Source organism: Blennius ocellaris (assembly GCF_963422515.1).
Source record: "Blennius ocellaris genome assembly, chromosome: 15".
Lineage (NCBI taxonomy): Eukaryota > Metazoa > Chordata > Actinopteri > Blenniiformes > Blenniidae > Blennius > Blennius ocellaris.
Genome location: NC_137664.1, coordinates 9812912 through 9837344, shown reverse-complemented (window position 1 = coordinate 9837344; position 24433 = coordinate 9812912). Strand labels below are relative to the sequence as shown.

General features: G+C 40.1%; 2 protein-coding genes across 4 annotated transcripts in view; one reads left to right on the top strand and one right to left on the bottom strand.

Moving 5' to 3' along the window:
* Window positions 1–13380, top strand: part of bmpr1bb (bone morphogenetic protein receptor, type IBb) — a 51443-nt gene extending 38063 nt beyond the window's left edge. Inside the window, exons 5-14 of one of the 2 annotated variants that reach the window (XM_080510557.1) lie at window positions 5616–5775; window positions 6488–6590; window positions 6746–6848; window positions 8413–8509; window positions 8582–8726; window positions 8995–9187; window positions 10342–10639; window positions 10747–10922; window positions 11007–11137; window positions 11854–13380. In XM_080510557.1, the coding sequence (XP_080366683.1) occupies window positions 5616–5775; window positions 6488–6590; window positions 6746–6848; window positions 8413–8509; window positions 8582–8726; window positions 8995–9187; window positions 10342–10639; window positions 10747–10922; window positions 11007–11137; window positions 11854–11979 (1532 nt within the window). In that variant the 3' untranslated portion in view covers window positions 11980–13380. Of the gene's footprint in view, window positions 1–5615; window positions 5776–6487; window positions 6591–6745; window positions 6849–8412; window positions 8510–8581; window positions 8727–8994; window positions 9188–10341; window positions 10640–10746; window positions 11138–11853 lie in introns of both variants that reach the window. The other variant, XM_080510556.1, reaches the window with a different exon arrangement.
* Window positions 13381–15077: 1697 nt separating this feature from the next.
* The window catches only part of unc5cb (unc-5 netrin receptor Cb), a 115324-nt gene continuing 105968 nt past the window's right edge, over window positions 15078–24433 (bottom strand). For both annotated transcript variants that reach the window (XM_080510673.1, XM_080510674.1), the window contains 6 exons: window positions 24095–24266; window positions 19883–20116; window positions 18527–18676; window positions 18265–18429; window positions 17313–17491; window positions 15078–15362 (listed from right to left, as the gene is read on the bottom strand). In XM_080510673.1, coding sequence (XP_080366799.1) covers window positions 15203–15362; window positions 17313–17491; window positions 18265–18429; window positions 18527–18676; window positions 19883–20116; window positions 24095–24266 — 1060 coding nt within the window. In that variant the 3' untranslated portion in view covers window positions 15078–15202. The remainder of the gene's footprint in view (window positions 15363–17312; window positions 17492–18264; window positions 18430–18526; window positions 18677–19882; window positions 20117–24094; window positions 24267–24433) is intronic.

The window sequence follows — 24433 nt, the reverse complement described above, 5'->3', positions numbered from 1 at the left end:
GGACTTGATTAAATAAAATAATCGTATTGGTTGTATTGAAGTAATCACAATCATTTATATTATTTAATCTTATCTCAATGTTTGATTTGAAAAAAAAAGCATAATTTTGTTGTTCATGTTGATTTTCTTTAATGAAAATAATTAATGAAAACACTTTTCAGTGTCGAAGAATGGATGTTTAAATATCAGACTGGGAATAACTTTAACCATCCACGCAAATAACCATATTTTTAGCCATGTGTCCATCCAACTGTTTTCAACTGAAGCTTCCAGTTCATCAGGCCAAGCAACATGCTGTCATCTGTTTCATGCATCACATTAAAGTGTGCCCCTGTTCTTAGCCGGTTTTAATGCACCGGTTTTTTTTTTCTCCGTCTGATGCATGTGATCCATTGGGATTTGCCAAGATGTGCCAGGAAGAGGGATGAGAAATTAGCTTGCAAAACTCCACTTTATGACAGTAAACAAAGAGTTACTGTTCGCTCTGACTGAGCTCGAACATAACAAAACTGTCAAGCTCCCTGAGTCCCAGCATGTTCTCCAGCTCTCGCTCTCTCACTCTACTCACCTCTCGCCACACTCCAGCTCTCCCAAACACACTGCACTTCAGCCCTTCTAACAAATCTTGGCTTTCTTGGCACCGGCGACGTAAGCAGACTTTAAATTAAAGTAATAACAGGATATAACACTGAATGCATTGAACATTATTGGATCACTTCAGTATGATCGGTATCTTGGGAAATGAAATACACTTTCTCAGGTGTATCGATCAATGTTCCATGATGAAGTGTAACAGTAAAACACAATTACATGAATAAACTATTTTAACACATAATTTTTTAAATATGTAAGTTATTAATTGAAATGAACAGCCTCAGCCCTTATATATAGCCTCATTTTCATACTTAGTAACACATGCACACAGAACACATGAAAACATGAACTGCATCGTATTCCTTGTCTTACGCTCACTTGTAAAGGGAGGTAAAGCAGATACTAAATTTGTTATGTACTGACATAGTTGAAAAATATAAAAATATTACAGACAGCATGCAGCGAGAAGGCAACAGATGCTGTCTAAATCTGTGTCATTGAACCTGATTGTATGGGATTCCACAATGTGATGGTGGGCTCATCTTATCTGCTTCATTACTACATGTCTAATAAAAAAAAAAATGAAGAAATGTGGTAATTCGACAATATTGATGACACACTCCTCGAGGCAATTGGAATCATACAAAGATTAAAACTATAGTAGGCATCACTGTTTAGGTTGTTTTAACATTACTTTTACTCTTGGCAGTAAATGGTTAAAATATTTCACTTTTTTACAGCACTATCAGTGATGTCTTGTATTTGAAGACAAGCAAAACCCTTTGTTTCAGATGATTTCCCCTCTCAATTATTTCTTCATTTCTTTTCACGTACAAATACATTTTCTGTGATTTATCAGTATGTTCAAAAATCCTTCATATTGTCTCCCTTTGATGTCGGCATCTGTTGTGAATTCAGCAGGCAGTTTGTGTACATAGTTTTCACTTGTGGATATAGCAGGACTTTGCTGTATTCACACCCTTGTGTGACATTTTTGTTTGTGTGCCACCGATGTGGTTCTAAGCTTTAGGATTGGACACAAACATGTAGCGGGGGTCACTGGGACTGAACTCCTTCCGTTAATTTGCGGTGGCGTTTGTTCAGTGGGAAGCGGAGCCTCACGGCGACCGTGTCGTTCCATTGGGGAGGCTGCACGGTCACGGCCAGCAAACCTGGAACAGGTTTCTTGAGGATGCACGGTGGAAACAGATGACCCGGAGTGGGTGCCGCAATAGAGGAGGGGGAGACCAAGTGTGGAATGTTTTCCGCAGACATGCTCCTGTGTGTGCGCGTCCTAAAATGTGCACATGTGTCAATGTCTCATGTGGCAGAGGCCTTTGAAGCCTGTCGGGGGTTAAGAGGACTGAGGGTGCATTGGTTGGATGGAGGATGTATGGCCCCTTTGCAGGTTGGTTGTGACCCCCTCGGGGTCAGAGTGCACTTCAGAGACGCTGAGGAAGATGCCTCCTTTGAGGAGGTGATTTATCATAACCACCTGGAGTAACTTATCTCCCAGTTCTCTCATGTCCTCCTCTATCTGTGTGAAGGTCACAGCTCACAGATTAAATGCCAGTTGTGCTGTAGTGGAACAATTGTGTTAATTGGAACCGTTTTGGGTTGTTTTTTTTTGCATAGGATTCTTTCCTTGATGTGAAATTGCCATGTCAACATTTCTCTCTGATGTGAGAGAAACATCAAAATGAGTTTGGAACATATAAACTAACAATGCACATCAGTCAAGGCACGTCTGTTTAGGATTGTTTTCTCTTTTCTCAAAAAGGAATTTCAGAAAACCGCAAGTAGGAGGAAAGCGTGACATTAGGCCTTGAGCAGAAACAAGTAGGTTCTCATGAAAAATGCCCGCAGATGGAGCTGAACCTTTACCCAGTGTAAAATGTCACAACAAAGGTATAAAAAAAACCCAAATCCATCAAAGCTGAATGAAACACTGAAAATGTGGGGATTTTCATGCCAATTCTAGTGTCATGAGTACAATTACAGGAATGATACACAGGCACACAAAAAGGCACACTGTGTGTCTATCAGTGTGAAAAAAAGTGTCATAAAAGACCGATAGTACTACAAGTCCTTTGAAATAAAAAAAATTAAAAAAGACAGCAGATGGAGCACCGTCATTGATGCAGATAGGCACATCTTGAAAACTGAATCCAAGGCGGAAGTACCCAAAGATGCTGGTGGTGTAGAGCTGTGACCAAAAGTTGGAGTAATTCACCATACTGTGAGTCTAATTGCTGAAAGGATGTGTGTGCGTGTGTGTGTGTTGACGACCAGCCTGTGGAATGTGTGGGGGATGCAGATCACATTTCGGGGTGACCTTGAGTGTGCCACGTCGCTGACACAGCAAATTTGCATGTGTTTTTTTTGTGAAAGAGAAAATGAAGTCTTTGACATTATTTATCGGCATACGCGCTTGTCAGACAGGCGATAAATGCAATATTATTTTTAAAAAGTATTTTATTTTTATATGCACTTATTATTAAAAATGCACAGAGAATTGTATTGCATTTAATAAAGCAATATTGTCAAACAATTTTATTTATCGATATGTTGGGAAAGGAAAACTGAGCACAGTGCAACACAGAACACTTCTGCATCAAAGCATCCTATAGCTTCTTTAATAGTCTGTTCAACACGCAGTGGCTCTGTAGTAAAACTAGTCGTATAACATACATGGCCAACTCCAGAACTCAATTCAGCATTGAAAGAGATTGTTAGTTTGAAATTCTCAGATGATCCAAAATCTCTTGTAAAGAAAATACCCTATTTAAATCTATTTGAATACAGGCTCGCTATAACATCTTGTATCGTCTAAAAAGTTAAATCTATCTAAATCAAGATACAAACTCTTGCAAAATGTAAACTATTCCTACATTTTCAAATGTCGTTTATGATGCAAATATAGTGATTTCTTTTTGGAATATGTGAACATTTCACCATATCAGATCATCTTTTTAGACTTTTTTTTTTTTTTTTTTAATTCGGCGCGCATTTATGGTTCCCTCATATGAGCTGCATGGTTACATTTCTATCCATTGCAACTTACACCTGTCTTCACTGCTCACTTACTGCTGATGTAAAAGTTTGAATGAAAACAGAGCCCGATTGGACACAGTGTCTTTGTGCGCTTGATGACTTCATGAAACATTCCTGTCTGTGTTTTTTTGCACACTTGCAGAACAAATGCGATAAAGAATCCAAGGCCACTGTGAGGGAGGATCTGAACACCTCCACAAACTTCCCCTCTGAGAGAAACAGTAACCCAGATTAAGTTGAAACAACATAGAGTACCTCTTGAAGAACAGTCACCGTGTTTATACTACACTCTACAGAGCCTTTTCATCACTTCGTCCTCTGGAGGATTATCGATGCCCTTTTTTTTCAACGGCCGCCCGGCTTTGGGGCAGTTGCATGGCTTAGATCTGCTTACACAGTGCATAATACAGCCTTTCCAGGGAAGCCTTTCCTATATTTGATTGACATGTGGGCCTACTGCGTAAACGTGCATCATTGATGTCTTCAAAGTCCACGTTTACGGAGTTACAAGTTGCCTCTTCATTTACAACCACTTTTGTTAGGAGTGGCTGTTCGGCAGACTGGCAAAATGGAGGTTGTCAATGTGGACAAATAAAACTTGGTTTCATCAAACTTGTACAGTTACAGTCATTTGCATGATATAATCTGTATTTATAAGAATGAGAGCAGATAGAGAGAACGAGAGGGAATGAAACTCAGTCAGACTCTGAGAGGAAGATATCCATCGAGTGTGGCACAACACCGTTCAGCTTCTCTGACCACAAAGGTCTTTGGGGGATGAGCTGCTGTCAGAACCGGTTTCATTTTCCACTGATCGACTGTGTACACCCTCACCTACTTTAGCACGAGAGCCACCACTGCCTAATGGTTGAAATGAACATTTATATAGTGACTTACTGTTCGGCTTTCCCTGAATAAATACCAACATTTGTCTCCGCACGAGACCGTCAGCACTTTAAATGTACTGATAAATAATGGGTTATCCCAACAATAATCACATTATTTTATACATGAAAAGTTTATTTTATCTATATATTATTTAAAACTGTTAAAACTAAATACTAATACTCATGAGTATTTTAAATTTTTTACTTCCATATATAGATATGTGGATATTCATCCATCATTTTCTATTCAGCTTTATCCAACAGTGAGCAATGGGTGAAGTAGAATAGAACTGGAATACTGGAATGTTTTCCAACTCTCTGACGATTTTAGGTTACCCAGAAAAGGCCACAGGGAGAAAATGCAGACTCTACACAGAAAAGTCTCTAATCCTAATCCGGACTGGAACCTGGGTTCTTATTCCTTTAATCAGTTTGTATTTACATTGATTACCACATATTGTGTTCTGTTTGAATTCCTCTAAGTAAATAACTACATTACAGCTATATATTGTACATTTTTGTTTATTACATGTTTCTCTTCTCAGTCAGCATGTTTTGTTGTTGATGAAATAACCTCATGAAAGTGTGTTTCATACATTCTGTTCGTAAAGCGTTTATTCAAAGGAGACAGAAACATGCACGCACAGAAGCACACACACACACACACACACACACACACACACACACACACACACACACACACACACACACACACACACACACACACACACACACACACACACACACACACACACACACACACACACACACACACACACACACACACACACACAAAGGTCTCTTTCTCAGGGGGGACTGCTATTCTGGTTCCAGACTTCATACAGGTACATTGAGTCTAGTTCAGAACAGCGGGGTTACTTTCAACACATATTCACACTCTCTGTGAACTGCATTGCCATGGTTACAGTGCTAAGATTACCACAGCAAATTAGAAATAAATAAAGTAATATTTGAAGTAAAAATAAATGTTTGTGTTTTGCTTTTTTGGTGTGTTTTTTTTTTTGTCTTATTATCTGATTCTACATTCAGTCTCTTTTCCTGTCTCTCTTCACTGTCCAGCCAACATGTTGGACACTATGCTCCTGAAGAACGGATGGAAGGGGGGATCAGAGCGGAGAACGGAGGAGAGCAGCACCCCGACCACCGTTTCTACTGAGAATGTCCTTTGGTGCCATTGTTACAACCACTGCCGCGAGGATTCTGTCAACAACACTTGCGTGTACGGTGGAATGCACTCACTACTATACTCACGAACACATTCACTTCAAAGAAAATATTTTTGGAGCCTTATCCACCCTTGGAATAAACCTAGTCTCATTTTAATTGTTAACCATGGCTTCACCTTAACATTTTCTACATTGATGACACATGAAGTTGTTTTTCTCTCTTCATACCAAAGATACCGCTCCTAAATATGCAAATTGAGCAGCCTAGAAAATAACTTTCTTTTTTCTTTAAAAAACCTGGAAAATCTGCATAACTCACTCCACATACATATAATTATTATGATATATAACAATCTAAAAATCATATCAATTATATAGCAAATTATCTTTTCATTCAGCAGTTTCTGTACATGACTATTTGTCATCTATAGACAATATAACTGGATTGATCATCACATTTTTATTGTCCATAAGCTGTTTTGTTGGTCTGCAGTTGCAACACCAGATTCAGTGAATGTATGTGTACTTGTCACTGATTTATCATTATATATCACTGTCACTATTTAATACAGCAACACCAAATTGGACTATATAGGAGTTTCATGTAAATTCTTTAACCCATTCAAATATGTGTTATGTAACTTTCTTTGATAACACCAAAGCTGAATATTTCTCAAATATATAAAAGATTTAGCATTCATTGGTTACAGAAGCATTATTCATTTAAGCGGTTCTGACCTTGGTATTTTCTGTGTATTTCTGTAGGACTGATGGCTTCTGCTTTACAATGATGAAGGAGGAGGAGGGGGGTCTTGCCGTACTGACTGCAGGCTGTTTGGGACGAGCTGGGTCTGACTTTCAGTGCAGAGTAAGTCTGCATTATGTGTATTTGTACAATTTAATTGCCTGGATACATTCCTTAAATTAAAGACTGGCAACTCATTTTGATCTCTTCATGACTGACTGTGGCGGTTCTTGTTAGTTTTACAGAAAAATAGACATTTGCATTTATGTTTGTGATAGGACACAGGGAACGCACGTTTGAGGAGAGCCATCGAGTGCTGCACGGGTCAGGACTTCTGCAACAGAGACCTACATCCCACTCTCCCTCCGCTCATGACGTCAGGTGAGACATGCAGACGTACATTTGTTCACACGATGAAATCCTGCCCCACTTTGAAGCGTGAGTGGCTTTTAGAGCACGCTCATTCAGGCCACGCTGGGTCGCTGATGGGTAGTGACAGTTTAAACTGTTACAAACCACAGTGTGGTGCTGGAATGGAGTGGCACATGCTGCTCCGGGGAGGCAGAGAGAGTGAGAGTGAGAGAGGGAGAGAGAGAGAGAGAGAGAGAGGGAGAGAGAGGGAGAGAGAGGCAGGTGAAATGCAGTCTGCAGACTTGGCTTGTTCTCTCACCCTCTAATGAAAAGGACAGCCTCTCCCCAGGGCCTGCTTGAGTTTCTTGCCTCAGGACGGATGTGAGATATCTGTCCATCTGTCACGCCACAACACACCAACACATGCACACGCACGCACACACACACACACACACACACACACACACACACACACAGGTTTTTTTTTGCCTCCTCTTGCTCATTCTCTCACACTCGCAACTATGCTTTTACACAACCTCAAGTATGTCACTTTCACCTTCACGTAAATGGTGACAAATCTATAAGGTCTATTAATGAGTAATGAGAAAATTTAACTGTTGTTCTTTCAATTGGATCCTCAAAAAGAGTTTAAGATATTATCAAACAGGTTTATGAGCAGAAAATGCTCACTATTGTGAGAAGTGATATGTGCAGATTGCTACAACAAAATTTGAAAAGAAAAAGATAAAACGGTTTTAAACACCATCATACATCATGTTGTACATGAGCATATTTTATTTTCACAACTCTTTATCTTTATATATAAAACAGTAAAATCTAAACCATGTGCAGCAGAAAACTCAACAACTATATTCAAAGCTGTTTTGTTGTCATGATTATACTGTTATAAGTTTGTACATGTGTTCAGTGTGTTCGCTCATGATTTGCCATCTAAATAGATACATCTGGAATGGTCAACGGCCTAAAACATTTTTTTAGTCCTTCATACATTAACTTCACAGTGACACAATGTAGATATTTTGATTCCATGTTATTTTCTTTCATTCCTTATTACTTATAGTGTTTTGCTGGATTGCAAGTGTGTGTGTGTGTGTGTGTGTGTGTGTGTGTGTGTGTGTGTGTGTGTGTGTGTGTGTGTGTGTGTGTGTGTGTGTGTGTGTGTGTGTGTGTGTGTGTGTGTGTGTGTGTGTGTGTGTGTGTGTGTGTGTTTGATTGACAGGTCCAGGGCAGAAAGGCTAGAGCCCCAGAGCTGCGTTGGGCCTCTGGGGCTTCTGTTGCGATGTCAGTGTGACACCTGATATGTGGATTTCAGGAAGGGGATGTGATCGATAACAAACTGCAAGAAAAGAAAAGAAAGAGGGGGTTGGGTTCAGGCTAGAATGTGAAGGAAAGAAGAGAAAATAACTTATCCCTCCCTATGAAAATTAGATAGATCTTTGAGGTGATTACAGTGAACAAATGACTGTCGCCACCTCTTCTCTAAATATACTTTTACGTTTTCAGACCAAGATCTGTGTCCCTCCAAGTTGAAAACTCATGTAATTTGTACTTGCATGCTTGATTTTTGTTTCAGATTACGTGGACCGCAGTATCCAGTACATGGCTCTCTTCATCTCAGTCACAGTTTGCACCATCATCCTTATTGTGATCCTCGTCTTCTGTTGCATCAGGTGAGGCGCTTGCCTCTTGCACTTTTTGAAATAAACACCATTATTTGATTTTAACATGAATAACTGTGCCAGGTATAAGAGGCAAGAGTCACGGCCACGCTATAGTATCGATCTGGAGCAGGAGGAGACCTACATCCCCCCTGGGGAATCTCTGAAAGACCTGATAGAGCACTCCAGAAGCATTGGGTCAGGCTCTGGGTCAGGACTCCCTCTGCTGGTAGGAGGAAGTCTTTACACACCTGTATGTTCACCTCAGGTCCTGTCCACATATCAGTGATACTATACAGCATTGTCTTTAATAGAACAAGCAAAAATGAATCACATTAATTTTGTGCTAAATTAATTTATTCATGACATGTTAACCATTGGAATCGCAACATTCAGTTTCAAACAATGAATTTTAATAAGCCATTTACAATGTGAATAATATTGTTGAAAAAGTTGTAATAGTATTCATTTACTTTGAATATTATGTAATTCGTAAGGTCCAGCGTACCATCGCCAAGCAGATTCAGATGGTGAAGCAGATCGGAAAAGGCCGATATGGTGAAGTGTGGATGGGCAAATGGCGAGGGGAGAGAGTCGCTGTGAAGGTCTTCATCACCACTGAAGAGGAGAGCTGGTTCAGAGAGACTGAAATCTATCAGACCTTCCTGATGAGACATGATAATATACTGGGTAAGGTCACATACATGGAGTGTTATAAAGTGACTTGGACTGAGAATTCTGTCTTGGGGATGACTTCAAGGAAAAGGCCTGGGTTGCTATGATTAGAGCTGTTTTGTCAGATATGAAGAAATCATACCATATTTATAGTTGTTCTGAAGGTAAAGTGTGGAACCCATTCCCAAGAAGAGGATGTTGCTCTATCATTTATGATCCCAAACATGTCATAGACAATGGGGAACTTCTAACACCAACAAAAAACAGGTTTCAAACATTTCTATAAGAAAATATAAGAGTTATTTAAGGGAAAAAATTAGTTGGAAAAAGAAGAAGATGTAGTGTTAAGGTTGTAGCGCTGAGTCCGATTGGTAGATGTGTGGTAGAAGTGTGTCACCAAGCATAAACTAAATAGCCAACTTCAAAATAAATGCTGAGCTTTCAGAATTAGCCAAAGGGCTGCATGTGGCCCGCGGACCCAGATTGTTGGAGAATGATGACCCCAGTATACATAGTGGAAAGTCATAGTTGAGGTGAGATAAATGTTATATTTTCTCAATAGTCATTTTTCCTCTAAGTATGCTGCCGGAGTTGAATCCATTAACTTTTACAAGGGAGGCATGCTCATCCTGTTCCCAAGGAATTGAATTACCATCCCACCTGTCCACCCTGTCATCATTACATTATTGGTCTCGATGATACTGAAGGTGGAGCAGAGTTGCCGATGGGTAATAAAACTGTTTGGGATTTCTGAAACAGCTTATGGAATGGTATGGTGATGTTGATAATGAGCATTGGATGAAATTGGTTTTGAAAGGTAGATTGATTTTTTGGAGTCGGTCCAGATTGGAATCTAAATATAATTTAATGAAAGCCATCACATCAACATTCGAGATCAGTTAAATATGTGCTTAGATGCTTGTGGATGAATGTAGCTAGTGTTGGAATGAGCAGATCTTATATTGGAGGAAAAAAATTAATGGATTAGCTTCATGTAGTGCAGTGCCGATCTCCTTTGTCACCGTGAATCAACGGCCCATGATGTGATGGCTGTAAAATGATAGAAAATTACTTTTCAGAACAGAGCACAAATCAATAAAATGTCAATGGAATCATGCGTGCTGTTTCCCATCCTCTTCTGCATTTCTCACTTCTCTCTTCATCCGCAGGATTCATCGCAGCCGACATTAAAGGAACAGGCTCGTGGACTCAGCTCTACCTCATTACAGACTACCATGAAAATGGATCCCTGTATGATTACCTCAAGTCCAACACGCTCGACGTCAAGTCTCTACTGAAACTGGCATATTCATCCATATCGGGCCTCTGCCATCTGCACACTGAGATCTACGGCACACAGGGCAAACCAGCCATCGCACACAGAGACTTGAAGAGTAAAAACATCTTGGTGAAAAAAAACGGCTCGTGTTGTATTGCAGACCTGGGACTCGCTGTCAAGTTTAACAGGTATGACATGCGTTAAGGTTTTTTTTTTTTTTGAGTACTTATTTTATCACAAATCTTGTAAATTTAGTGGATCATGCAAACATTTCTTGTATTCCTTTTTGTTTCAGTGACACCAATGAAGTGGAAATCCCTCCTAACCTACGAGTTGGTACGAAGCGCTACATGCCACCTGAAGTGTTGGATGAGAGTCTAAACAGAAGCTATTTCCAGTCTTTTATAATGGCTGACATGTACAGTTTTGGGCTCATAATTTGGGAGATGGCCCGCCGATGTCTCTCTGGAGGTAAGGCAGGGGAAACAAACAAAACAGAAAAAAAACCTCATAAAATGCATCGTTTTATTCATGATTGTCACACTTTTCCCACAGGTATCGTGGAGGAGTATCAGCTGCCTTACCATGACCTTGTGCCTACTGATCCTTCGTATGAGGACATGAGAGAAGTCGTTTGCATTAAGAGACAAAGGCCTTCCTTTGCTAATCGTTGGAGCAGCGATGAGGTGCAGTTTCCAACAGAGAAGTTTTTCTATGATAAAAAGACAGCTTTTAACTCATATTATTGGATGGAAGAACTAAATTTTAACACTTAAGAATACAATAGATAAGCTTACGGTACTGTAGAAGGTTTTAGATGTGTCAAAAAAAAGAAATTAATGTTCGATCATGTAATATAAACTAAATATAATCAAGATTGATTGGTTGCAGAGTTACTCTGCAGCAATGGAGAACAATCCCAATCAAATAGCCAATCAGGAGTCCTAGAAGTTTCTAACAGGGATGTCATTCACCATCTTCTATCCATCGTCTATGTTGTTTTCTCCACTTTGGAGCTTGAACAAAGCCGATTATTTACAAAAGCAGCGTACACACTGGACAGGATGCCAGTCCATTACAAGGAGAACAGAGAAGGAGAGAAAATCCTAATCATTTTAATTCCCCGACAGACCTCACAGTCATGTTTAAGGGGAAACTAGAGTACCCTGAGAAATAGACACCCATCCCATTACTTTGGTTGAAATGGGGGTCATGCTAACTACTAATTTCTGATTTATCTTCTGTTCATTCACTTAACATGGTGTTAAAAATATATGAAAAGTGTTTTACTTTACAATATTTCACCGACAGCTTTTTCTAATAACTAATAATTGACTCATTGAGCAGGCCATTTATCTCCTTTAAAAAAAAATGTTGTGTGTGTGTGTATGTGTGTTTCCAGTGTCTACGGCAGATGGGAAAGCTGATGTCAGAGTGCTGGGCTCACAACCCGGCCTCTCGCCTCACAGCCCTAAGGGTGAAGAAGACCTTGGCTAAGATGTTAGAGTCCCAGGATATCAAACTGTGAGCGAGAGAGAGTCAGGAGAGACACTCTCATCACCCAGAGACTTGTCATTGCCACTGGCACAGGCCATTTGTGCTGGCCAATTGAAGAAAGGGAAAAAGAAGAGACTGTGAAAGACAGAACAACAACAAAAACAACAACAACAACAACAAACAGGAAGGGTAATGCAAATGGTCACCATGAAGTCAGAAAGACAAAAAGTGAAAAACGTATTATGTCGGCTGGCTTTTCTTGTCTGAGCCGCATCCGTGTCAGACCAAAGATTCAGGTTGTGCTGTCTGAGCGGAGGACTGATATCTCTCTGAACAGTTCCAGACAGCGTACGCTGCCGCTCCGCTCCTCTAAAGCCATGTAGCAGTATTCGCAGGGCAGGCTTCTGTCCTGTCACAGCTGCCTTTGTTTTCATTGTTTACTTTTGACACTTGTAAACTGCATGTTGTGGGATCACACTTGGCTGTAAGCTGTCTTATCAAGAGTTCACAGTCAAAGCCATTTATGGTGATTGTCATCCATCCAGATAAGTTTAAAATCCATGCCCAGTGACCTCAATTGTTTATTATTATTATTGTTATTATATTATTATTATTATTATTATTATTATTATTATTATGACTACAGAAGAGGTCAGAGTAGGTCTACTTTAAAGGAAAAATTCTTGCAGGATATAAAGCATATACACCATCAGCCATAGCATTACGACCGCTGACATAAATAACCTGTTAGTACAGATGACATAAAAGGCTGCAATTGCACATTTGATTTGTTAATAATAGAATATTTGGTAATTGCAAGGATTTGGTAAGTGTAATGATTGTGATGGCTTGACAAATGAGTCAGAGAATCACCAAACTGCCACTCTTGTGGGGTGTCCTCGGTCCACATTGGTCACTCGAAAGTCAAAGGTGGTCCAAGGAACTGGCAACATCATCATAGATGGACAAACTTATCGATGCATGCGGTCTAATGGAGGCCCCACCTCATTACAAGACTTAAAGGATCTGCTGATCTTGGTGCCGGATACCACAGCACACCTTCAGATGTCTCGTGGAGCCCAGGCCTTGAAAGTTCTTGTAGGAAAAAGTGGGACCTGGGCAATATTAATTATAATCTTATGGCTGATTGTTGTTTTTCCTTTTGATATTGAGTTAAAACCTCTGATAAAAACAGTCTTTCAGGGCTCTACAGCTGAAGCCTTTCTCTTCTGTCAACTTGTATTAATTTGTACAAAGTTATTATAAAATGTATTAATTATTGCCTTGCTGAATGTTAAATGTGTTTTTGATCTGTGTACAGAACATGTCCCATCCACTCTGTCACTATGCTACGTGCCTTATTTAACCTGTACATATGTGATTAATGCCAGTGTGTGAGTGGAGCTGGATTACATTCCCTATTAAAATAACTATGTCTTCAAGCTTTGTGTACGTATTTATGCATCTGCTAAAACAATTTTATGTCACTCTGGGCTAAGGGCTTTTAAGTGGGAAATGTGCTATTTGAGTGAAGTCTGTCAAGCACTGAAGGGAGGAAACCGATCTTTATCATCAATGAGCCATGCTATGTTTTCAATGTTGCATATAAATATAATTTATTATTAGTCTTAAAAATTCTTTCTTACACTTTGTACAATAACTTGACAGATGAAATGCAAGCTGTAGCGAGGAACATCATGAGTGTCAGAAAAAAAGACGGGCTACATTCTCACTATACACAATAATAATCATGAAGCTGAAGAAAAACTGGGGAATGCAATGGCTAGCCAATGGAGAATGTCGAGATTGTTTCAAAACGATGCAAAGTTTGCATAGACGGCTTGACGCGAACTGGGACAACTGCCAATAAAATTCTTTTTAACAATAACAAACAAAAAAATAATAATTGCAAGTTATCAAGAACCAACTGAGAGCACATTTGCAGGTGCTGCTGCATCAAAGGAATGTTGCATTTACAGCGATCACAAATTTTTTTATGCACAGATTCAGTGTCATCATAACATAGATGGCTTCTGTCATTAATGTACAAACATCAAAGTCTGAGTAGAAATCTCCATCATCCTCTCAATGTTCATCTCCGAACGCATGAGATGTCATTTACACGATCACCTTCTGGAGTAGAATGAACATTTGTATGTCAATCCTTTTGATAAAAAGCAGTTGTTTTTAAGTTGCATTGGTCCTACAAAAATATACTTGATTGATTCCCTTTTTTTTTTTTAATAGCTTTTCTTCTATTCTCAGCCTGACATCGGTAGTGTAAATAATATCTCAAGCAACATACAAGTCATCAGATGGTGTGAAATTGTGTCAGTGTCTCTCTGTCTGGGGGAAACACTTATGTAAGAAGCCTGGTTAGAAATCAACAACAAAGTAAAGAAACATCATCAATGCAACTCAATCAAAAAATAAAATACAATCATGTAAAAGAAGTACACATGATATAAAATCAAAACCATAAAATGATTAAAATATTAATAACAGTTAACAATAGCGACACTAAATTTGTAAAATGATTACATCATGGATTTGCTTGTGAACGTGGCGGTTGGGGTAAATGTTTACCGCATCCACCAGGTGGTGCTATGATACAATTTAAAAGAAGAAAAAAAACGAGAGGACACTGCAATGCATTCAAATAACAGGCAGAATAAAATACGAAAACAAAAAATATATGTATAAATAGGCATAATATTAAATACTATGTTATCACAGAACACGTACTTGTCCATGGAGTTGGCTTTGAGACTGATTTTAGAGCGCGAGGGATGTTTTCTCTGACTTAAGTCTTCCTGTTTGGATCCTGTGACCTCCGATCGCGTGCCACTAACTTGTATATTTGAGAGGACGCATCTTCCGCATCCACGGAGTCCATCTGAATGACTGGAGAGCTGTTTCCAAGGAAACGAGAGCCAAAAATATCAAGTCGTTGTACCAGAGAGAGAAAGTGAGAGAGTGAGAAACAGCCAGAGAAATGACTGGCAGAGCTTTTTGTTTACTCTCCAAGTTTTTACACCCTTTGTTGCCAATGTTTAACTGGGTCATGGCTGAGCAGACCTTGCTGTTCCTATCTTCTTTGAGTGTACACTGAGGCAGTGCCTGTGAGAGTATACGTGCATTTGTCACATCGATGAGAAACGACTCTCCCGCTTTCGGGGCGTCCCCCATTTTCTACTGTTTTCCTGTTGTGTCTTCTTCCTCCCTGGAATGTCACGCTCCCCGGTGGGCAGGTGTCAGTGCTCAGTCACAGCAGGAACAAGGCTGTCATGGCGCCCCATCTCCTCCAGTACCTGGGCAAGGCGACTGAGGTTGCCGTCGGGAAAATGCTGGGCCTCCCACAAGTCGAGGATGACTCCTGTTGGACTCGATTTGGTGGCGAAGTAGTTGAGATACCTGGATGAAAGATGCAGAAAAACAGAGTGCGCCAGGAATCAGATTATGAAGGTAAGTGGTTCTAAAAGACAAATGAGATGAAGCTGATTTGAAAGATAATATAGCACGTAAACACACATGGAAGCTGAACTACTAACTGGATGTACTGAGTTGTAAACAACACACACTATCCATTTATTGTTTGTCTTAATGAAAATGCAAGATCAGGTGTTTCTACTAGAATGAACAAAGTACTGGTCAGACTTCAGGCCAATAGATTTATTTACCACACTAAATGAGATTTATAACGCCCAGAAGTAATTGCATTGTTTAAGATTGTGTCTGCATTTAATGCATTTGAAAAGAAGGCACAAATCAGCTCACTCTTTGGCAGAGAAACTGTTGTTATTGTGCTGAGAGGCATTTCCTGAGATTCCCAACAGTTTTATTTGCAGAGGTGTTATCAGAGGATATTTTTCTATTGTTCTTACGCTGTTCTTCCTCCTGTTGACTTTGTGACAAATCATCACTTTGATGAAATGTTTACTTTCTTTAAGATGTTTTTAACTTACCCCACCAACAGTTCCAACTCCATGTTATTAAACTTCATTTTGCTGTCACACACTCAAAACCCTCATTGATGTACTACGTGCATTCTTAATTGTGCTGTTATTCCAGGTTGATGACCCGTACACCTAAAGGGCAATCATGGTGACTACTTAAAGCCATTTCAGTTCTTAAGCAGTTTCAACGTGCTTTACAACGGGTAGTCACATTCATCCAGTCACCCACACTCACACAGTAATGAACAGGGAGAGATGGGTGATGGAATGCCAAATTTTGGATTAGAAAATCTACACAGATATCTTTGAAGTCAAACACCAGTCATTTTCATTTCTTTGTAGATAACAACTGCACCGCTTAGTGAGGATTATGTATAGATGCCACTGAAAAAAGGCACTGATATCACATAATTTTCTTCCTTTAAAAAAAAAAAAAAAATGCATTTCCCTTAAAGTTAACCAAGAAAGCACATCCCCACCAATCTTCAAAAGTGACTCATCCAACCTATTGTTGCTGGGAGCTGAAGTTGACCCCAGCAGGTTATATTCTGGATAAATCGCCAGTCCAATCGCACATATTGAGATTCACACGTACATGTCATTTAAAGTGGAAAACGTGCAAATTCCACACAGGATGGAAGATCTTGACAGGATGACAACAACAACAAAAATCTTCCTTTGAACAAAAAATATTCTCAAAATAAATGCTTTCTCTCAAAACCACTTTTTTAAAAAAAATAAATGGACCATTTTTTTTTCTGTTTGTATTCACAAAATAAAAAGGAACACTGGTGAGCTGCATAGTGACTGTTGTGCTGTATGAATCATCGCAGTTAGCTGTGAGTGAGAGGTCGATTCAAGCCTCTCGCCTGCACTCGCCTTCCTTCATGCCAGACTCCGTCAGTGGTCTCGTCAATCTGCAGCTGCTGCCTGTGATAAGGCCACCCTGCTGAGATGGGACCTTATAAATGGGCGCGAAGCGTACCTCCATCACACACACAAGTCTATCAAAAGACACACGGGTGACGTTTTGAAAGCAAGAAGTGCCTTTCCATCTCTCTCTCTTCCTCTCCGTGTCTCAGCTCGCTCACAATTAATCTCAATTCAGCTGATGCTTATCAAAATGAATCATATTTCCAAAGAACAATCACAATCAAATTAAATATAGATTAGTTATCAACAGTTTTATTACCCTTGTGGTCTTGATGTCAATGTTTAATGTAGATAATTGGCAGTTGCTTTTTGTGTGTTTGTTGACTTCATTCACTCATTTGGGAAAAAAAAAAAAAAAGGAGTAAAAGCTTGCAGACAGCCTGTTGCTGCGGCCAGACGGCGATCACCGAGGGCCTGAACGTGAGTCATCATCTCGCTGATCTCGTCTCTCAGGCTGCTCCGTTCGTCTACCCACCTGTCAAGGTTAAGCTTGTGGGCCAACATTCTCCAGTCATTGCCTCTGGTCTGCGGTGCGTCCAGGCTGCCACACAACTTCTGGCGGATGGAAACAGGGATACGAAAGGCGTTTGGCCCCACCAGTGTTGTGATGTTACTCGCCGGATCCAGCAGAGATGTGTCGATGCTCTGGGAATCCTGCGAAACAAAGAACGGTAGGTATTAAAAGGGGAAAGACAAAAGACTGTAGTCTAGAAATTTTACAGGCTGCAGGGCACCATGTGGATAATTTGCCACCTTACAAAATGAAACCTAATGGAGTTCAAATGGATTTTTAGCACACAAAGTTTCTTTTCCAGGTGCCTTAAAAGGGGGAATATCATTCGCTTTATTGCCATCCATTTACTGAGGCAAGCTGAATGAATTTCAAGCATATTGCATCTGGAGAATTAAGTGCTGGAGGTCTGGCTACAGAAACTAGATCAAGACCGAGAGACAAATGAACCAAGGCCAGGCAGGGACACAGCTCTGCACTGCATGTACTGTAATTCATCTCATTATTGAGCACAATGCAGAGTGCCCCTCCATCCTTCAAGCTCTATTCTCCTGGCCAGATGGCCTTTGTAAAGCAAGTACAGCATGACTACAGGGTGATTATCCCCCCTCAGCTCCCCTCTTGTCTGCAATGGTCTGTCATAAGCAAGACTATATGAGAGCAGCAGGGTTGAGACTCCCCGTTTTCCACACTGACAGTTTTTGTGAACATTGCAGAAATAGAGGAGAGGAAGTCGAAGCGGCGGTGAATTCATTAAAGTGTCTCACACCGTGGGAAGTTGAGGAGAACAAGTGAATGAAGGTAATTGTTGCAGTGAAAGTGGAAAGACTTCAAAACGCTTTTCAATACAGTGATTTTTTTTCTTTTTTTTTGGGGGGGGGGGGGGGGTGAGAACCATTCAAGTACTAAACCTCACCTCTGACAGTGTAGTGTCCAGCTGAAATATCTGTCCTTCTCCTTCGACCTGGCGCACACAGATCTTGCAGGCCAGGTCCACCGTGCTGGTGGAGAAGCGTTCCAGTGTAAAGCAGCAGTGGAGGTTCCTCTGTGAACCGATCCATACTTGCTGGAAGGAAAGCTCCTGCAGAGAGGCGATGAGGACAAAGGAGTCATTCAGAGGTCCAAAACCACTTGGTAATCTTTACGGCTTCTCAAGAAAGGTTGCTTTAAAAGTCTACCTGGTACTTGGCAAGTAGTTTGCTCTTCCACAATGTGTGGGGGACATCGTGGATGGAGAGTCTCAGGTTGTGGGTGCTGTCTTTAAAGCTGAGAGTCTTTGGTTCATCCAACAACTTCCCACCCATCTGCTTCTCCATCTGTAGGACCTCCTAAATTCACAAAACAACACTTTGTCACTGTAGATCATGGTTATTCAAAGTATTACAGGATAAACCTTTTTACAGAGGATGCACCAAAATCAGATTTCCTATTGCTGCGCCTCCTTTAACCACACTTTGGAAACCACTGATAAAGACATCAGGCTTAAACGCATATATTTGTTTTTATTGTTTTGAGAGGAAGAGGTGTGAAACAACATAGTAGAAATATCTTATGTTTGCACAGACACATTGTTTTGTTAATCGCATTTCAAATGGGTTTTGTTTCATGAGTTCCAGTTTACATTTTAGATAAATGATCAAGGTTTCAACACCATGATCACTATCCCCCTTTTAATGTATGCTGAAATAAACATACAGTATATGTGACATATGTCACGTGTCTTCTAACATACAGCATAGACGCCTTAAATAGGTAATCTCAGCAGGAATATCCTCCTCATTTAGGATTCATTCAGAAGACATGTTTCAAGCTGTTGGTTTGAAGAGGAGCAGCAGTGGAAACATCCACCAAAGAACCTTTTGTACTTTGAGTTTGTTCTTTATTACTTTAGTAAAATTCAATCAGTAGATCTACTTTCACCAATTTGACTCAATGTGCACAACTCTATTTTTACTTCGTAGTAACGTGCACATCCTGCAACAACACTGCTCAAACTGAAATTTACAAATTGCTTTTATAGCACATTCATCCTCTGGGCTTTATGAACTTCAATCTCAACCTGACAGTCTCAAACCAACTTCAATGTCCTTGCAGGAGGATGACTATCACTTCTCATTACCTGATCCCAGGCTTAATAACCGTGTTCAATATCCCCCCGCAGTACAATAATCCTTCCTTATCTTTCCTTCATGTAGGTGCGTGCAGGTAATAAACAGAATTGAGGTGATGAGACAACAGTGGAGGAGAGGATAACGGTGGCTTATTCTGTGCCGGTGCTGTCGTACTGTCTTTCCAGGAGCGGCAACGCAATTCAAATGCAAGCGCTTGTCTCCTGTTATTGTGACACTCCAAGACAAAGATTTCTCATTCTGCCTCCCACATCTCATCTGCTGGCTATGCCTACACACAAACAATTCCGTCATGATGTAAAAAAGTATCACTAATGCCTACAAATGCATTTGACTTTTGTGATACAGCTTTATGCAAAAAGACAAAAGAAGAAGCACACACATACGGATCATTGCAATATTTACCTTGAGTGCATCCTGTGTGTCATCTAGGCAGTAAACTCTGATGTGATACTCCATGGCAGGGCATGTGACAGGCCCGAAGATGGCTAGTTTGAGGCGCTTGGTGGTGGCAGCGCTGAGGGACTGGCCCACGAGGCAGTAGGTACCCAGTGTTTCTGTCAGGATGTGGCAAGCCTCGTCATCCATCTGGATATAGCACGGCGTGGTGAAGTTTTCTTCTCCCACCACCACCACATCCTACAGCGTGGACAGCAGCAAAGAAAAGTGTGAGGGATAATGAGCCGAGAAAATAGGCAAAAATTCCCCAAGATGAATGTTTATGCAACAGTAACAGTGTGAAAAGGCGGAAAAAAATGGGGCCATGATTAATAGCATTTCACAGTAGACCTAAATTAATGTAAATGTCTTTATCAGTATGTTTTTATTTGACTCTTGAACCCTTTCTGAACCTAATAGTGGTTGGTTGTTATATACAGAAACATGTATGCACACACGGATCAAACTTTGAATCACAAAATAAATTATCATCTTATGATATCTAAGCTAAAAACAGGAAATAACTTGACTTGAATTCCATTAAAAATGTCTCTATTTGAAAAAAAAAGGGAAATGAATTAATTCAACCATGAATGATACAAGTTAATCTCTCTTGAATGTGTCAACTCTACAGCTTCGGCACAGATCACTGTTGGCTTGTTTGATCCTTTCACCGTAACTCCAAATAATCTTTCATAGAGCTTGAAATTAGAAATTAACTAACTTAAAGAACGTAGGAGTAGAAAGTACAGATGATCAAATGTAGGGACTAAAAATAAAAAGTCATAAGATAAGCAAATACCGCATGAAATTCTTTACTTTGCCACTTCTGAATAGAAGACACAATCAAGATTTATACAAAGTTGCCAGAATTTGTATAAATCATAACAGAATTAGAATATGCCATATTGTTGGCTTGTTGCATATATTTGTTGTCTAAATTGCCCTCAAAGGAAAAGAAAAAGTAAAAACTAAAAAGGCATGCTAAACCTTGATTCACATTAAAATCACCCCCACCCCCGGGTAGTGGAATGAGTGATTTTAAGATGCTGTCTTGCTATATGCTAGAAAAATGTTCGATTAGGTACCAAAATAATATTTTATGAGGCATATCTTTAAAATGTTGACTAGTTGCTTGTGATTGCAATTTTACTTGGTCATTTTAGTTAATGAAGTCTGCTTTTTGGACATTATACTAAATATTACAGAAAGTGGAACCAGTTTGAAATGCTCAGTAATAGGACCATAAATTGTTCACCCACTAATAAGGGCTGTGGGTTACACTGTCATGGGAAAGATTAGTTTTACGATAATGACAATGTCTTGTAGAATTAGTACCATTTTCCTAATTAGGGCCTGTTAATCAAATGCGTGAAGCATGTTTCTACCAGAGCAAGGCACAAATAAATGTTAGCTAAACATCAACTAATGAGACCGATTTTTATGTTTTGTGAGAGCTTGCATGTTCTATCTGTGCTTAGATGTTTTTTTTGTTGTTGTTTTTTTTTCAGGTATTGCTGCTTCCCTCCGAGAGTTCAAAAACATGCATGTTAAGTTAATTAGCAATCCCACTTATGCATGTGTCTTGGGGCAATTTTCTGTCTTCCAGAGTCTGCTCTTCCATAAACTGGAAGCCTCTCCAGATTGTACCATGACTTATGCCCAATGTGAGCCTGGATAATCTCCAGGCCCTGCAACGCTCTCTGCGCATAAATGTAAAGAAGATGAATGACTGTATGGACTGATTAACAAGTCACATATTTTTCTTAATCTGTTCGCTAATTGGAAATTATTATCTAATTTGGCGATATGTTGCTTTTCTTCTCAGCTCCATGCTTGGTCCAGCCGAACTGAAATTGAATTGAATGTAAATTAAATCCTAATGGATAACGTACAAATAAGGTCATGGCTTAGCTTAGTCCCTTATAAATAACACTCAGTGTGTGCACTGCTAATGTTTGACACTCTGACATTGTGAATATGAGGTAATGGAAGTGTGAGTATCCGAGCCATTTGTGGCTGACCCCTGTAATAGCACTCATGCCAGGACATATTTCTGTTGCATTTAAACTGCCCGGTCAGCGGAGGCTTATGTGACTCTCTTTATTTGTATTGTTTGTCCTTTGAATCTTCCCTATGCTTTCTCTCCATCTCTCCATCACTCCATCTCTAATCCAAACACTGATGATGAGCACAATGGTTTTAATTCATCCTATTATGAGAGACAGCAGAGGAATTACAGCATTCTATTGTGAGCAAGGCCGTTTAACAGCAGTATTATGGCAGATCATTTGACTCTTTAATGGCTCCTGTGGGATGGCACTGGGGCTCCTTACTGAGGGATAATTGGAATGCACAGTGGAAGAGTGGGTTTCTGCTTCTTACATATGTGTGCATGCAAAAACAATCAAACATGCAAACACAGAGACTAATTTATTTACCGCGTGCATTCATCACATGCATTTTTTTTAAATTCCTTTTGAGGCACTGAAGGATTTTTGTAGGAGAGTTACTGAAGCAGAAAGCCCCACATGTTCCTCATTATATGACCCGCTGTCTTCATCATCACCACAACAACGTGTTTCCTCAATGACACGGTGTGAATTTGTGTATGCGCGCCTCGGTGGGGGAGGGTCGCAGCATCCCAGAAGCCAACAGAAATGATTATTCTCAATATAGCTAGCCGTGAATTACTTCTTTACAGGAGCTCATCTCTCCAGTTTCAGCTGCGATGATGAATACAGAGTCTGACGGAGCACATCATATAAAACAATATTTCACTCATGCAGCACGGAGGTCGGCCTCAGCGGGGAAGGAAACTCATATAGAGGAAGCCACCGTCAACCCCCCATATTACCATCTGCATTCCTGACAGGTCAAAGATGTAATCAATAGTTATTTCACTTATTTCTTCCTTAAAAATACTCAGTTCACACAGAGCTTTATTGGATGCCCCCGAGTAATTTGTCAATGTCAAAAAGGCAAGTGGGGCCAGTTGGGCAGTTTTTTCTTTCTTTTTTCGGCTCATAAGTCATGTCATCAAATCAGCACAAGAGATTGTGCAAAGACTTCCTGAAGATAATGTTATTCAAGGCACTATGCAATGATGAGCTGACAGCAGATCTTATTTTGAATATACTCTATGCTGATAGTAGACAGTTGTCTTTTTTCTTCCTGAAAGTGTTATTCTTATTGATTTGTATGTCGTCTGTTGAGAAAATAAACATTAAAGTCCAGTACAGTGTTGTTCTCACTGCTTCGTGTTTTTATCACTCCATATTTTCTAAAAAGGTGCGAACACAGAGCTTTTAAGAGTTCACAAGAAACCCTACTGTACCAACAAAGTACTATTGACGAGTAAAAATAATGACGGCAATGACTGTTCGCAACAGGTTTTGTTATTTTGGGGTATTTTTGGAAACTGAGATGACCACTGGTCCATTTTTTACTCGCTCACTCCTGACAAGGAGCTTTCGTAATGTGGGTAGTTTCTTTACCAAATTATGTCTTGGTAATTGGGCTGTTTCTGTGTCTATGTGCCTTTGGGATTTTGACTTAAAACAGAGGGAAAGGATAAAATCTTCACACCACTGTCGACAGCAACCACGGTTTTCGTCAGTACTTGTAGTGAAGCAGTCTGCATGAATAAAGCTCCAGAAATTCTGCATACATGTGCACAACACATAAATGAGCTAAGCTTTTGTTACAATATAAAAAATAAAACTCAGAGGCAGAACTTCGATGGTAGTATGTGGTGGGGTGGGGTTGTATATTCACACTGTACTACTGTACAGTTGCTCCTAGTCACTGGTCTGTAAAACTAAAATCAAACTCGAATCTGAGAGAGACTAAACGCACCCTGTCAATCATCTTAGTTTGAGGATTTTTCTGTGTTTTCACAGAAAAACTAGTAACAGAGTTATGATTTCAGCATGTGGCTACTGTAAAAGATTTCCTGTGAGCTGAGCTGAATAAAACACACAAGGAAAAATGTGATCCCTTTTATTGACTTAATTTTAGATGTTTTCACAATGTCTGTATGATTCAATGGATGGAGTCCGACTGTGAATCTTAGTTCAGACGCATGCTTTCATAGTTTATTTTTCAACTTGACCACAACTTGACGACAAACACTAGAGTCCAGTGGATCACAGTGTCGCTGTGAATAGCACATCTCACCTCCCACTGGTTCTGTGGCGACTGGCTCTTCAGCTGGATCAGCCAGTCCTGCTGACCGTCACACACAGCACAGTGGTGCATGGTGATGATGAGGGGCCGAGTCAGCAGAGCACCGGGGGGCCCACAACTCACTACAGGGCTCAGCACCGTTTGGCCATCATCCACAGAGGGCCTGGAGGAGCACAGGAAACACACACACAGATGCACACGCACACGCACACGCACACGCACACACACGCACACACACACACACACACACACACACACACACACACACACACACACACACACACACACACACACACACACACACACACACACACAGTTTAGTAACAACGT